Source organism: Telmatherina bonti (assembly GCF_933228915.1).
Source record: "Telmatherina bonti genome assembly, chromosome: 14".
Taxonomy (NCBI): domain Eukaryota; kingdom Metazoa; phylum Chordata; class Actinopteri; order Atheriniformes; family Telmatherinidae; genus Telmatherina; species Telmatherina bonti.
Genome location: NC_136612.1, coordinates 39697053 through 39712962, shown reverse-complemented (window position 1 = coordinate 39712962; position 15910 = coordinate 39697053). Strand labels below are relative to the sequence as shown.

At 45.7% G+C, this 15910-nt stretch overlaps 1 protein-coding gene across 1 annotated transcript in view; it reads left to right on the top strand.

The window, feature by feature from the left end:
* LOC306765344 (sodium channel protein type 4 subunit alpha B-like) overlaps nucleotides 1-11724 on the top strand; it is a 93337-nt gene extending 81613 nt beyond the window's left edge. The window contains exons 20-31 of the mRNA XM_079252762.1: nucleotides 3769-3923; nucleotides 4670-4843; nucleotides 5665-5787; nucleotides 5866-6150; nucleotides 6257-6310; nucleotides 6400-6537; nucleotides 6621-6725; nucleotides 6803-7073; nucleotides 7276-7897; nucleotides 7991-8135; nucleotides 8221-8298; nucleotides 8429-11724. Coding sequence (XP_079108888.1) covers nucleotides 3769-3923; nucleotides 4670-4843; nucleotides 5665-5787; nucleotides 5866-6150; nucleotides 6257-6310; nucleotides 6400-6537; nucleotides 6621-6725; nucleotides 6803-7073; nucleotides 7276-7897; nucleotides 7991-8135; nucleotides 8221-8298; nucleotides 8429-8761 — 2483 coding nt within the window. The 3' untranslated portion in view covers nucleotides 8762-11724. The remainder of the gene's footprint in view (nucleotides 1-3768; nucleotides 3924-4669; nucleotides 4844-5664; nucleotides 5788-5865; nucleotides 6151-6256; nucleotides 6311-6399; nucleotides 6538-6620; nucleotides 6726-6802; nucleotides 7074-7275; nucleotides 7898-7990; nucleotides 8136-8220; nucleotides 8299-8428) is intronic.
* Nucleotides 11725-15910: the final 4186 nt, after the last annotated feature.

Genomic DNA, 15910 nt, shown 5'->3' with positions numbered 1-15910 from the left:
TTGGAACCTGAATCAGAGCCTGAAAATGAAGTGGAAAACAGCAACCCACAGCAACGAATGCAGCAGGATGTCTCTCTTTGGTAAACTCACCAGCCATCGTTGGAAATAACTTTATCCCACGTTTTCCACCCGCCTGATGTATTTGTACATGCCCTTGTTAACCAGTAGAAGGTAACCAATCACCCAACCTTATCCCCCGGGACGTCACAAGGATTTCCAAGTAGAAAAAACTCTCTAAAACCACGCGTTTTTTGTCGCCATGGAAACCGAATGGAGAGAGTGCTGGAACTCAAACTCAAACTCAAACATGCGTTTAGGTGATAAAAAAAAAACTGTCGTTCACATGTCTGAGGATTCAAAACTGTAACACTGTAGAAAGCTCAGAAAACTCCAAATACCATAATAGCACCCCTTTAAAGAAAAACCTCAGTGCACTGAAAGTACCCGGATGCTGCCCTAAACCCGCCCATAAATGCAGTGTGGAACGATGGACACTTTGCGCACTAAATTGATGCCATTTTGCTGACGTAGCGGAAGAGGATGGACTTTCCATCAGTTTACCAGGTAAATAATGGCAGTGATTAACACCGGTCCAGGTGGGGATTCATGTCTATAAATGTAAGTATTAAATTATTCCGTTATGATTGTGATGTATACTGCAACCTGCTAATCTATCCCTGACGACAGTTATGATCCAATCATTTGTTTGAGGTGGCGGTTGCTGACTCAGTTTTTCACATTGTAGGTTAGCACACATAAATGCTAGCTGTTTTTATCTGGTGTAGTGGACATAGATAGGTTATATATATTACAAATGATGAATGTTATAGGTTCTGTGTGTTCACTGATCATTGTTGAAATTCCAAATGAAGTATTGTGGTGTTTATATGATGAAGATCTACAATGAACTTCTCTTTACATTTTTCTAATATAATTATATATTTTGTAATGAATAATTTATTACCATAAACAAAACACATTAAACATTCAGCAAATATTACATAACACCAACTGCAATGGAAACTAAACTAACACACACACACACACACACACACACAATCGATCAATTTTCAATCAGGGCCAGACGAGGTGGAGCCATGCAGAAGAAAGTTACACACCTCACACTTTGGATTCTAATAATCATACCAACTAAATTCACTACTATGTTTATTTTATATCTATATTTTCTCGTTCAGTCTCAGCAGTCTCATATATATATATATACATACATATATATATATATATATATATATATATATATATATATATATATATATATATATATATATATATATATATATATATATATATAAATGGGTGTGTGTTACCACTGATGCCATAAATCTGCATCGTATCGTCAGATCTGAACTGCTGAGACTGAACGAGAAAATATAGATATAAAATAAACATAGTAGTGAATTTAGTTGGTATGATTATTAGAATCCAAAGTGTGAGGTGTGTAACTTTCTTCTGCATGGCTCCACCTCGTCTGGCCCTGATTGAAAATTGATCGATTGTGTGTGTGTGTGTGTGTGTGTTAGTTTAGTTTCCATTGCAGTTGGTGTTATGTAATATTTGCTGAATGTTTAATGTGTTTTGTTTATGGTAATAAATTATTCATTACAAAATATATAATTATATTAGAAAAATGTAAAGAGAAGTTCATTGTAGATCTTCATCATATAGAGACACACAATTTGTTTCCCATTCGCCAAATTATTTATTGTTTAGATATAAATGCAGTCATGATCTGGGGAGTAACACATCATTACCATCCTCTGCCTCTCATCAGCCTCACAGACGGTTCCTGGAGATGCTGCTGGTTCTCCTGCTGGTTGTTCCCCAGCTGCCCTCCTGACATCTTCATCATCATCATCATCATCATCTGGCTCCAGAAGGTCACCGCTGCTCATGCAGATGTTGTGGAGGACGGTGGACGTACTTCACCTCCTTCCAGAGCCTTTAGGAAGACGGACCTCCACCTGGTCTCTAGGATCCTGAAAGGCGGACCTCCACCTGGTCTCTAGGATCCTGAAAGACGGACCTCCACCTGGTCTCTAGGATCCTGAAAGACGGACCTCCACCTGGTCTCTAGGATCCTGAAAGACGGACCTCCACCTGGTCTCTAGGATCCTGAAAGACGGACCTCCACCTGGTCTCTAGGATCCTGAAAGACGGACCTCCACCTGGTCTCTAGGATCCTGAAAGACGGACCTCCACCTGGTCTCTAGGATCCTGAAAGGCGGACCTCCACCTGGTCTCTAGGGTCCTGAAAGACGGACCTCCACCTGGTCTCTAGGATCCTGAAAGACGGACCTCCACCTGGTCTCTAGGATCCTGAAAGACGGACCTCCACCTGGTCTCTAGGATCCTGAAAGACAGACCTCCGCCTGGTCTCTAGGATCCTGAAAGACGGACCTCCACCTGGTCTCTAGGATCCTGAAAGACGGACCTCCGCCTGGTCTCTAGGATCCTGAAAGACCTCTCCACACACACCTGGCTTCTGACAGGCAGCAGTTGAAGCGAGCTTGCAGGTGGATTCAGCTTGCAGGTGGACAGGCTGCCTGAGGAGCGTCATGAGGAAGATGGACCGCTACAAGCAGGAGGAGATTCAATAAAGGATTCAATAAAATGTTTCTATAACAACTTTGCTGCATCTCTGTGTCTGACCCATCTCTGAAACGATGAGCCAACAATGAAGCAAGGCTGGCAATAGGTACGCACTCTGGCTACGTATGCAGGCGGGTCATACACGTTACAAGTGAATAAATATACGTACCAGTTTAGCCAATCGGAGGAGGATCCTTCGTCACCTTTAATGCGATGGAGTTTCATGAGAGAAGGAAATTCATTCTCCTAATTTAGCGCTTTGTTTTACTTTTGGCGGCAGAATAATTGTGGTCAAATGCGAGTTCGTCACTACCGGTTAGTGCTCTACGTCCATGTTCCATTTGGGACAGCACTTACCCACCGTAGTGCGCACTACGTACTGCATTCCAGTGCACTAACGAACTAAGACACAGTTAATGCTTTCTACTGCAGTTTAACTGTCTCTCTCGCTCTCATTACATCATCAAACAGCGACAGATTTACTTAAGTGCAGTACCAAGTTCAGCCTCTAGATGACAGCACATGATCAGGCTTTCAGGCATAAATCAGTAAAATGACAATAAGATGTATACATAACAGAACCGGTTAGGCTAAGCGGCATGCGGCTTTGGCAGGATGTCAGGAGTATGAGCTGACACTAGAGTTTCTGACTTACTCTTTGATAACAGTTATTGAGATAGCTGCCAAACCAGTCAATGCAACTCTTGGAAAGGCCTGTACCATCAGGTCTGCACATGATATCATGGTCTACTAAGTCAAAGGCTTTAGCCAGACTAAGAAGGCAGCTATGCAAACTGTCAATGGTGGTGGTGATGTCATCAAGGACTTTCAGGGTGGCAGTAATGTAACCATGGCCAGTTTGAAACCAGACTACACATCTGACAGGATATGATTGGAGTCAAGGAAAAAAGTTAACTGTCTGTGAATTAGTCTCTCAAGCACTTTGATCAGACAAGACAAGATGGATATCGGTCTGTAACAGTTAGGGTCAGAACCAGTGCCCCCTTTAAAAAGTGGGAGGATCAATGCAGATTTCCAGTCCAAAGGAAAAACAAGTATGTGATGGGGGCTGTAACTCTTCATGCTCCATGTTATTCTGTTTGTGTGATGGAACCAGCAGTGTGATTAAAACACTACATGTGTCTGTTTACATGTCAGATTGTTACAGTCGCTGTCCATGCCTGGATATAGACACGTCACAGGGCAGAGGGAAGATGGGGTTTAACTTTAGGAAAACTTGTTTTTCCATCGTGGAGCACAACTACTTTGAGACCTTCATCATCTTCATGATCCTGTTGAGCAGTGGAGCTCTGGTAAATGCACCTCAATAATGTTATACACAATTTCATCCAGATGAGATTTACCCCTAAACTTGTCTTTTTTTTATTCTTTAACATCTCAGCTTTGTTTATAGATGTTGTTTTGTTTGTCATCTAAAATTTTGATGGCTGCTCTCTGTTCTATCTGCTGGTTGGTTAGACTGGGTTACATGACCTAGCTGATCCAAACTAACTAAACTACCACTGTGTGCAGAGTGAGTACTAACCTACATAGTTAATGATTGACGACTAACATGGCAGTAGCTAACATGTCCAGGTGAGTTTTATTCTTATTTACCATTGATAAATAGAGACAGAGTAAATCCTGAATCTTATACATCCTCTGTTGCTATGGGAACAAGTTATTGTCACTTATAACGTGTACTCAGAAGAGAAAGAAGCAGAACGTTTTGTGTTAGCAGTCAGTGAAATAACAGGTCATATTTTGACCAAAGAAACATGATTCATCTAGATGGACTATGTGTTGGATTAGAGAACACAACTGACTGCGGAATTTTCTCAGGAACCTTTCTGACAGGTCTGTTGTCAGGTGGGATTTGCAGGTGAAAACAAAGCAAATGGGTAAAGCAGATATAATAACTATGCTGAGAAACCAAGACTGACAGACCAAGAAAAGACGTTTTGTTCTTTTCTTCTGAAGTACTGAGGATGTCTGATGCATGCCAGAACTACCAGTGAACACCTCTGCAGATATTTAACAGTTTTGTCCATGTGAATAGGCATTTGAGGACATCTATATGGAGCAGCGTCGTGTCATCAAGACCATACTAGAGTATGCAGATCAGGTCTTCACCTATGTGTTTGTGGTTGAGATGGTTCTCAAGTGGGTGGCCTATGGATTCAAGGTCTACTTTACCAACGCCTGGTGCTGGCTCGATTTCCTCATCGTAGATGTAAGAACATGATCAATGATTTACATTCTCTGTTAAGTGATGCATTACCATGTGTAAACTAGGGATCTCCACCTCCGTTGCTCGTTAGCTGCTCTCCCGCAGCTTGTAGATGTTTCCCCTCTAGAACACACATGGCTGTGGTCCAGTAGAGAAATGTCTAAAACCTGCAGCATAGAAGCTGGACTAAGGGACATCCCCTGGTACATCTCGGGACGTCTCCCGGTGCATTAAGAGATGTTTCCCGGTGCATTATGAGACGTCTCCCAGTGCGCATTAAGGGACGTCTCTCGGTGCATTATGAGACGTCTCCCAGTGTGCATTAAGGGACGTCTCTCGGTGCATTAAGGGACGTCTCCCGGTGCATTAAGGGACGTCTCTCGGTGCATTAAGGGACGTCTCCCGGTGCATTAAGAGATGTTTCCCGGTGCATTATGAGGCGTCTCCCAGTGCGCATTAAGGGACGTCTCTCGGTGCATTAAGGGATGTCTCCCGGTGCATTAAGGGACGTCTCTCGGTGCATTAAGGGACGTCTCCCGGTGCATTAAGGGACGTCTCTCGGTGCATTAAGGGACGTCTCCTGGTACATTAAGGGACGTCTCTCGGTGCATTAAGGGACATCTCCCGGTGCATCATGGGACGTATCTCAGTGCATAATTACAGAGAAACATGATTGCTTTTTAAAATGTCTATCTTTAATGTGTCTGGTAATTTGTTGGTGAGAAACTTCACTCCAATGAACTCCATGTGTGTTGTTTGTGTCCATGCAGCAGATTCTGGAGTAGTTACCTATAAGCCTTCACCAGGCGTGTCATTTCTTCCAGGTGTCACTGGTGTCACTGACAGCAAACATTCTGGGCTACTCTGAGCTTGGAGCAATAAAGTCTCTAAGGACTCTGAGAGCTCTGAGGCCCCTGAGGGCTCTGTCCCGTTTTGAGGGCATGAGGGTAAGACAGGTGCCTGAAATGCATGAAAGATTGGTGTTGGTGGGTCCAATGCAGGACGTGTCACCTGTTGATCTGCAGGTGGTGGTGAATGCGCTGGTTGGAGCAATCCCGTCCATCTTCAACGTGCTGCTGGTGTGTCTGATCTTCTGGCTGATCTTCAGCATCATGGGCGTGAACCTGTTTGCAGGGAAGTTTTATTATTGCTTCAACGAGACTTCTGAGGAGAGGTTCCCCCCTGATGAGGTCAACAACAGGACACAGTGCCTTTCTCTGATCCATGACAACTTCACAGAGGTCCGCTGGAAGAATGTTAAGGTCAACTATGACAATGTGGGCATGGGTTACCTGTCGCTGCTGCAGGTGGTGAGTCCACACACCTGCACAAGAAGTTGTTTGCGTTAGCACCAAAATCCAGACAAGGCTGCTATTTCATGTTTACATCCAGTTCTGTAACTCTTGTTTGTTCAAGGCCACATTTAAAGGCTGGATGGACATCATGTATGCAGCAGTGGACTCCAGAGAGGTCAGTACTAGTTGGACTAGGACTGACTTTTTGGATTAAAATTAGTTCTGAACACCAATGTTTTTCTGGTTACCATTATGTCATTGTAGGTAGAGTCCCAGCCAATATATGAGGACAACCTTTACATGTACCTGTACTTTGTTTGTTTCATCATCTTTGGCTCCTTCTTCACCCTCAACCTTTTTATTGGAGTCATCATTGACAACTTCAACCAGCAGAAAGCCAAGATAAGTTTCTCTTCCCCACTTGTTTATTCAGTATGGTCCAGCTTTCCTTATCAGTTAGTTAATGCATTGGTCTTTGTGTTTACCTCGGAGGAACAGATATATTCATGACAGAAGAACAGAAGAAATATTACAATGCCATGAAGAAACTGGGCTCCAAGAAGCCTCAGAAACCTGTTCCCCGACCTGAGGTCAGTTCGGTCACTTCCTACCTGAGCTTTTCTAGAAACTGCTTTTGACCTCTGCTTCTCCTCTTCCTGTCTGTCAGAACAAGTTTCAGGGTCTAGTCTTCGACCTGGTGACCCAGCAGTTCTTTGACATCTTCATCATGGTGCTGATCTGCCTGAACATGGTGACTATGATGGTGGAAACTGACGAGCAGAGCTCTGAGAAAGAAAGCATCCTCTACTGGGTCAACCTGGTCTTCATCATTGTCTTCACTACGGAGTGCAGTCTGAAGGTCATCGCTCTGCGGCAGCACTACTTCGCCATTGGCTGGAACGTCTTTGACTTTGTGGTGGTCATCCTCTCCATCGTAGGTGGGTCGAACATCAGTTTCATGTAAAACTACCAGGTTTCTACCAGTCAGATGAATAAGATGGAAAACATGTCTTATCTTGTCACCCTCTCCTTCCTCCTTCCTCTTTCTTTTGTCCTCCCTCTTTACTTCCCTCCTCCTCCCTTTTTCTTACCTCCTTTCTCCTTCTCCTCCCTTCCCTCCTCCTTCCTTCCTCTCCTCAGGCCTGCTGCTTGCTGACCTCATAGAGAAGTATTTCGTCTCACCCACTCTCTTCCGTGTGATCCGATTGGCTCGCATTGGGAGGATCCTTCGTCTCATTCGTGGAGCCAAGGGGATCCGAACACTGTTGTTTGCTCTGATGATGTCTCTTCCTGCCCTCTTCAACATAGGCCTCCTCCTCTTCCTCATCATGTTCATCTTCTCCATCTTTGGTATGTCTAACTTTGCCTATGTGAAGAAGGAAGGCATGATCGATGACATGTTTAACTTTGAGGACTTCGGAAACAGCATGATATGCCTGTTCATGATCACTACGTCAGCTGGATGGGATGGTCTGCTGAATCCCATCATGAACATGCCGCCGGACTGTGACCCTAACTTCCAGAACCCCGGTTCATCAGTCAGAGGAAACTGTGGCAGCCCAGCAGTGGGCATAGTCTTCTTTGCTTCCTACATCATCATGTCCTTTCTGGTGGTGGTCAATATGTACATCGCCATTATCCTAGAGAACTTCAATGTGGCCACGGAGGAGAGCAGTGACCCTCTGTGTGAGGATGACTTTGAAATGTTTTATGAAACTTGGGAGAAGTTTGATCCTGACGCTTCACAGTTTATCCAGTACAGGTGAGTCTCATCTGTTGCTTCATTTACTGGAGCTGGAGCTTCCTACAAAGAGCTGATGTGATAGGTCTGATGTGAATGCCATGTGTTTCACAGTGAGCTGTCAGACTTCTGTGACACACTGCAGGATCCTCTGAGAATTCCTAAACCTAACACCATACGGTTGATTCACATGGCTCTGCCTCTGGTTCCGGGGGATAAGATCCACTGCCTCGACATCCTGCTGGCACTCACTGCTGAGGTAATACAAGCTGAGAAATCACTGATACTCTTCACAAACTTTGTCCGATTGTCTTGTGTTGGATTGGATCATTATGTATTTGCAGGTTTTGGGTGATTCAGGAGCAATGGACACCCTGAAGGCCAGCATGGAGGAGAAGTTCATGACTAACAACCCCTCCAAGGTTTACCCATTTATTCCATCTTTGCCAGAGTCAAGTTTAATTTCTAACTGTTTTCCTGGCTGCATGTAGATTTTCATGTGACATCAGAATTTAATAAACAAAGTACACTCAATGACATCACCCTTCACAGGTGTCGTATGAGCCAATTAGCAGCACACTGCGCAGGAAACAGGAAGAGGTGGCAGCAACAGTGATCCAGAGGGCATACAGGAAGCATCTCCTGCAGCAAACTATCAAAGTGGCATCATACAAGTACAGAGAGAAGACAGGACGGCAGGACATGCTGTCTCCTGCAAAGACAGAAGGACTTCTCTATAAACGAATCAGTCAGTTGTACGGAGATGGACAGGCGGAGCCTCCTGCCCGGGTGGAGCTTCAGAGTGACTTCATCCTCCATGCTGCTCCTCCACTCGATGGCCTCACCTTTCTGCAGGATGAGAGCCTGAGGGAATCAATCGTGTAATGATACACACATCCCCCCCTTTCACCTGTGAACACTCACCTGAGCGGTTCCTGGTCCATTCTGAACTCAGTGAATCATTCACAGCTGAGATCATTCGTATCACTGTGTGCTGATGTTGTGTAAATGCTTCATTCTGACATGAAAACTTGGACCCATTTAACCACGTCTTTGGATTCATACTAACACTGATCTTTATGAAGTTTGTTGTTAAAGTAGAACTTCTCTGAACCTCTGAACAGCCTGAACCATTCTAGCTCTGTCTACTGTGACCAGACTTTCTGCTGGTAGAGATCGACACATGGGAACCGGAATGTCAGTGAGGAGCCTTATTTCAGTCAAAAACTGAAGCTTTCTGGTCTGATGTGTTGAGTAAAGTTTGTTTTCTGATTTAAAGAAAAAGCCAATCAGAAAAGCTTCGGTGTTGACTGACTAAGGAGGTGCCCTGTGACAAAGTAGCATCTGAATAAGTGAAGAATATGAGGTCCGATGTGGGTTTAACATCACACCAAGAAGGGCTCAACATAACCATGTAATGTGATGGTTATCTGCATTAACTAAACCAAATTTTAGTTATCTACTAGGTTTCTGCAGAGTCATTGTGTCACACAATTGTAGTTTATACAGTTTAGTGGCTGCTACAGAATTATTCATTCATTATTCATACTATTTATGAGCAGGTAGGCAGTGGGACAGTTCTGGCCTCACCAATACGGTCGCATGTTCTCTATGTGTAAAGATGCCTGTCTGTCGAAAAAATACGTGGTGGAAATAACAGAACAGACTCTACAAATTTCCCTCCATCCAGCAAATAAAACCGATGTACCTTCATTTGATGTTTTATTTAAGGATTGCAGCAACTCAACATCTCTGCAGAGTTGTATCAGTCTTGTTCAGATTTTTTTTTTTCTTGTCCAGATTTAAGCTTGATCTCTTAACCACACAGTTTCCAAAGTCCAGCTCAAATTCTGATTGGCCAACAATATCTTTGATTGCACGCAAAACTGTGTTCCGCTCACATCATTGGTAGATAAACTTAATGTTTTTGTAATTAACATTAACTGCTTATTTCTGAAATCCGGTGTTGTGAATTAATACTTTAAGCAAAAAAGCATGTGTGAAATGAAGCAGTAAATGGACTTGTACTTAGATTGCCCTTTTCAAGTCAAACCACCCAAAGCATATTACAGTACATTTCACATTCACACACACACACACACACACACACACACAGTGTTTTGTTCTAGCAAACTGAGGTCTGTACTCCTTTCATTCACTTGTAAGCAAGACCCAGACATATAGAAACCACTCCACATGAGAAAGGACCTCATTCCTGACTCAGAGAAGACAATCAACCTTTTTCTGACTGAGGACCATGGTGCTGATTCTCATTCCATCCATTTATCCCTTGGCTGTGAATTGCTCCAATAAAAGTTATGAACCACAACCTGCTAAAAAAAAAAAAAAAAAAAAAAAAAAGGCCCAATCTTGAAGCCACCAAACCAGATCCCCTCATGACCTTAACTGATGCTAAAGAAAAAATGATAAAAGTGAAAAAAGTTTTGAACAGAATCCACAATAAAAGGCAGCCTTGGATGAGTCCAACCCCCACTGTAAACAGATCCAACTTACTGCCAGCCATTTGGACAAGACAAGTGCTCCAGGAGCCCATGGGTAAATGGTTAAATGCCTTTTCCAGGTCCACAAAGCACAAATAGACTGATTAGGTGAACTTCCAACACCCTGCAAAAGGTATAGAGCTGGCCCACTGTTCCACAACTAGCATGAAAACTACTCTGCACCTCCTCAATTTGAGATTTTACTATCCAAGGATCCTTCCTCTCCATGACCCCCGAATGCCAGTGGAATCAGGGAGATCTTTGAAGTATTCTTTCCATTGACTCACACTGTCCTGAGTTGAAGTCAGAAGCCCCCAAGCTGTCCAGAATTTGCTCTCAATGGCCACTCCCAGCTACTCCTGTACCCATGATTTTGCCTCAACAACCACTGAAGTTGCACTCCACTACCCATCAACTGCCTCCGGAGTCTTATAATCCATTGTCTCTTTTGTTGTGGGTGTGTCTGCTTTCTTGGCAAATATGAACTTTCACCTCACCTACAAACAACAGCATAATTTAAACCTGCTTGGTCTTCCAGTCATCACCAGATTGTTCACTGGTGGAATTCCAGACCTGCCCGTCTCCCTGGCTGCTATTCACATCGTCATTCTTCCTGTTCATCTCCAGCCTGTTTTCCCAGCAGGATATTACAATAAGCCTTTCTCAGTTATTCACAGCTCTGTTTCTACACTTGGATCCTCATACTAACCTAAACACACAACCAATGGGCAAGAAGGTCTAACTGGATCCCTCACTGCTGGTGTCCAAATTTGGGGTTTTACTGCCATGACATGCACAAATGACATTATGAACAAATTTCCATCTGGCCACTTCAACAATAGAGGCACAGAACACAGTCCACTAAGACTCAATATCCCCCCATATGGTTGAAGGTCTGCCGGATGTGAGTATCCAAAGGCAGAGAGATGCCACCCTCTAATCCACCTGGGTGAAACCCACCGTACATGGACTGTTATGGAAATTTTATGTTCTAACTTAGATTTTTATATATTTCATAAACCCTTAGCATATTTATTTCTGATTATGGCTTTGTGGGTTTTCTGAAAAGGTCACAATGAACTTAAGAACTTAAGCTTAGTGTCTGCTTATCTACCCTTACTGACTTAAATAATGTGTAGAGGCCCTGAGATGTCTGCATTCAGACATCTGGGATCTGATTAATTTACACTCTCTTCCTTGAAGAGTGTTTCAGATGAAAACAGACTATTCTTGATAAGAAAAATAGATTCAGGGCAGACAATTGACGTCCTTATGCAAGGGTAAATGGTTTAGTCCACAACTCAGTTAGAGCATTCCAGACTTCCGCCCTGTTAGACATCTCTCCAAACTGCCATTTTGTATTATTCTGTTCTTTCTTATTTTCTGTTTAATAAACTTTGTAATCTCTTTCACTTCAGAATTAGACTTCTTGTCATTGACAGACTTTTTCCACTACATGGACCAAGTCCAGGAAAAATAAGAATGCCCACACATGCTCGACATCTCTCGCTGGGTGCAACTCCAGAGTGGAAGAAGGTCGGTCCTTCTTGAGGATACTTGTTCCATAGCCCAAGTCATGTGATGAGGTGAGTCCAACTATTTGAGCCGGAACAGGCGCTTTACCTGCCACAGAAGTAACGTTCCACATTGCACCCAACCCTTACAGGAGGGAATTGGGAGTTAATAATTTAAAAAGAGCTGGTGAATCACAATAGTGGAGAAGATACTGATAAAACTGGCAAACATTTGCAATAATTTAAAGAACAACATAAAGAAACAACTGTTGGACTGTACAACCTCCGATAGGAATTGTCTTGGCTAATATGTGGGTCATGTTATTAATTAAATATGTGTTGTTTGTTTTTTTTTTCTTTTTCATGTTTAGCTTTGGAGTTTAAAAGACATTTCTGTCAGAAACCCCCACTGCAGTCATTTAATTTACTCACTTTTCTGATACTGTTGCAAAGTAAGGTAATAATGCTCAATCCTTGTGTTAAGCATTCCCAGATTATCTTCCAGCTGTGATCAGAGGAAAAAGAAGATTCGTGTCTTCCCGGGCTGACCAACGTGGTTAGTGGTTGCTCTAGAAACTCCAGTGCTAACTTTCTCGGGTCCTCACTCCATGTTTAGGAGAAGGGAGGGGGGCATATATAATAAAAGAATGACAGGCCGCATCTACTGAAGAGTTCACCTTTATTTTCAGAGATGTACTAGCATAAAAGTGATCACTCTCTACTGTTTTTACTGCTCCGATCTCCATCTTTCTCACTCCTCAAAACTTCTCAAAAAGTTAAATGTAAATGAGAAACAAACAGAAGTGAAAAAACCAGCTGCTGTTAGTGAATAAACCTGCAGACGACTCGGTGACTGTGTCACATGCAGAACATGCAGAGTGGAACGTGTTCAGAGAAGATCATGCCAGTGTGACCCCTCCCACACAAAGGCAAGAGGCACGCCAGGAGTACTCCCGAGACCGGGGCCATCGGCAGCCACCCCCAGGCACAGACCCCAACCGCCCCACCCCGGAGCCAGCCATGCACCGACCCAGGAGGCGGCAGATGGGGGTCCCAGCCAGAGTCCCCTGCAGTCAGGGGGAACAGGCCCCAGCAGGCCCGGACCAGCGAGGACCGGCCCTGCGGGGCACCGGCCCCCCAGGGCAGACAGAGTGCAGGCCCCACGGCCCCAAGAGCCCAAAGGCAACCCCCCACCTCACAAGCAGAGGGCCCAGCCCACACCAACGGAGGGCTGGGCCCCCCGTGCACCAAGACACCCCCCCCCCATGCACACACACATACCCACATACACGCACACACACACACGTACCCAAACACACGCACACATACCCACACACTCACGCATCCACACTTCGTCTTTAAGCATACCCTACCCAAAAAATCTTTCACATGCTCAAACTCACACTCTCCTACCCCTGTGCCCCCACTCACATACTCCCCTATACATACATACACACCTCATAACACAACACCCGCTCAACAGACTCCCCCTATATACACCTCAACATGCAACCCCCTACTAAAACCCCATTCACAAACTTCCTTCTTTATACTCACACACCCCATCACACACACATCCCCGCTCCCTCTATAATCACCCATTCTTCCACACACACACACACCCCACTCTACACACACACACCTCCCTACACCCCTCTATCCACATTCACACTCCTCCTTGTACACAAGCACAATTTGACATACCCACACCCATCCCATCACTCCCCCCTACCACCAACATACCCCCCACATACACCCCCACCCATCTGCAAACGGTCCACTGAACAGCACCAGGTCCCCGAACAGCACCACTCCCCCACCCAAACCCCTCCAGCAAAGCCCTGGAAATAGGGGTGTGGCAGGACCCCATCAACACCCCCTCCCTCTCAGCTCACAAATGATTGCGATATGTGTTATTTTGCAATTAAAATGGAAGGAAAGTAACCACATCATGTTGTGAGAGGGACCACCTAAGCAGCCCCGCCCACCGCACACTGCATGGCCCGCCCCCCAAAACATGTCTTTGTGTTGTCAGTGTGTTTTTTGTGTTATGTTGATGTGGTGGGATTTATGCGTATAGTGTAATTTTAATATGTTAGTCATTTATTAAGTTTCTTTTATGTAGTACAAGTTATATATTCTGCATAGTTAGAGTAGTTCAGTAAGCTTGCTTTAGTAGATTCATGCATAAAACTAAGTGTTCTGTTCAAGGCCTGTTTCAGCTTTGACTGTTGTTATCTCCAAGCTAGCAGTTGTTTTGACTAGTGCTGCCAGGCAGAGGTTGTTTGTGTTTGCCTAAAGAACACTGTAGCACTCTGAACAGTGGGAGAGCTCTCGAGACCTCTCGCCCGCAACATCTGTACATGGCCAATAAATTGAACAGTAAAAGGTTGATTTATAGATTTATTTCTCATCGGATAAATTCCCACGACAGTTGACTAAGTGTAATTAAAACTGGGAGGTGAACCGATGCTGGGTGCAGCGATGGAGACCACCTTGATGGCCTCTCTCACCATCCAGATCAACGTGTCCACCTCCCAACGCCCTGCCTGTGTGTGGTGGAAGAAGGGAAGGAGGGGGGTCCGGGGATTTACGTCCCGAGGGAAGCGCCCCTCCCTCAAGAAGATGAGCCACCTGCGGCACGAGGCACGTCCCCCATTCCTGGGGCCCCCGAAGGCCAGGACAGGCCAAGGGCAGCTGCTCCAACAACCAGGGCCCTCAGCAACACCAACAAAGGAGCCGCCACCGGCCCCAGAAGGCACCAACGGACCACATGCAAAAGTGGGGGGGGGCTAGGAAGGGGAGGGGCGGCAGAAGGAGAGACAGACCAAGGGCCCACCGCCCCCACACCCCTAGGAGACGCCCCCACCCAGAGACACGTTGCATTCCTTCCTCCTTTACACACCAACACATTCACACCCCCTCACCATCAGCCTGGTATACACACACATCTACACACACACACACACACCTACAGACCCACACATACATCTATACACATACACACCCATTCTAACAGATACACGGCCAAAAGTTTAGTCCACCTCCAAAACCCTACATCCCACTCACCCCCTGCCCACCACAAAACACCCCTTCCCATTCTACCTACCCTAGAACAAACCACCACAACTCCTCACCTCTCTCACTTAAGTCTCCCCCCCTTCCTAATCATAACCTTTCACCCCCCTATACACCTACATACACATGCACCCTGACACTCATCTATATACACACCCCTATCTCCCATGCATTTAACACCAGATTCCCCACACACAAGCCCTTACACCCTCCCACACACACACACACACACCACCCACTCCCTCATGCGCGCCACCCAAACCCCCCCAAACACTCATGTACTATCACACTCCCCCAAACCTCCACCCCTACACCCCCACACATACATTCCCCAACACACCACCCCCTTACACACAACCCTACCCCCCACACACTCATGCTCCACTACACTCCCCCAAACACACCACACATATACACCACCACACTCCCTCAGACGCACATCCACTACACCCCACACACTCATGTACTATCACACTCCCCTCACCCCCCCCCACATACATGCCCCAACACACTCCCCCATACACACACCCCTACCCCACCATAAATTTATGTACCACTACACTCCCCCATACACACCCCTTACACACTCAGGCACCCCCCATCCTCAACTATCTTGGGCCCGGGCCCCTCTGCAGGGCACTAGGGCAAGGACCTGCCCCCCACTGCAGCAGCAGATCCATATCAGCCCAACCCACCCCCCGGCGGAGGCCGACCCTCCACCCCCGAGAGGCAGGGGACAGCCCCGGGCACCGGAGACCAGGATCTGCTCCCAGCCCACCCCGCAGTGGGACGGCCACCCGCCACGGAGTCAATACCCGCCGATCCAGTCTCCGCCAGCGACCTCGCCCCACCGCCACGAGGCAACTCCAACCACTGACCCACCCAAGGCCTCCTGCCAGGTCTAGAAACCTAGCCCCCCAGTAATGAAGCAGCCAAGATCG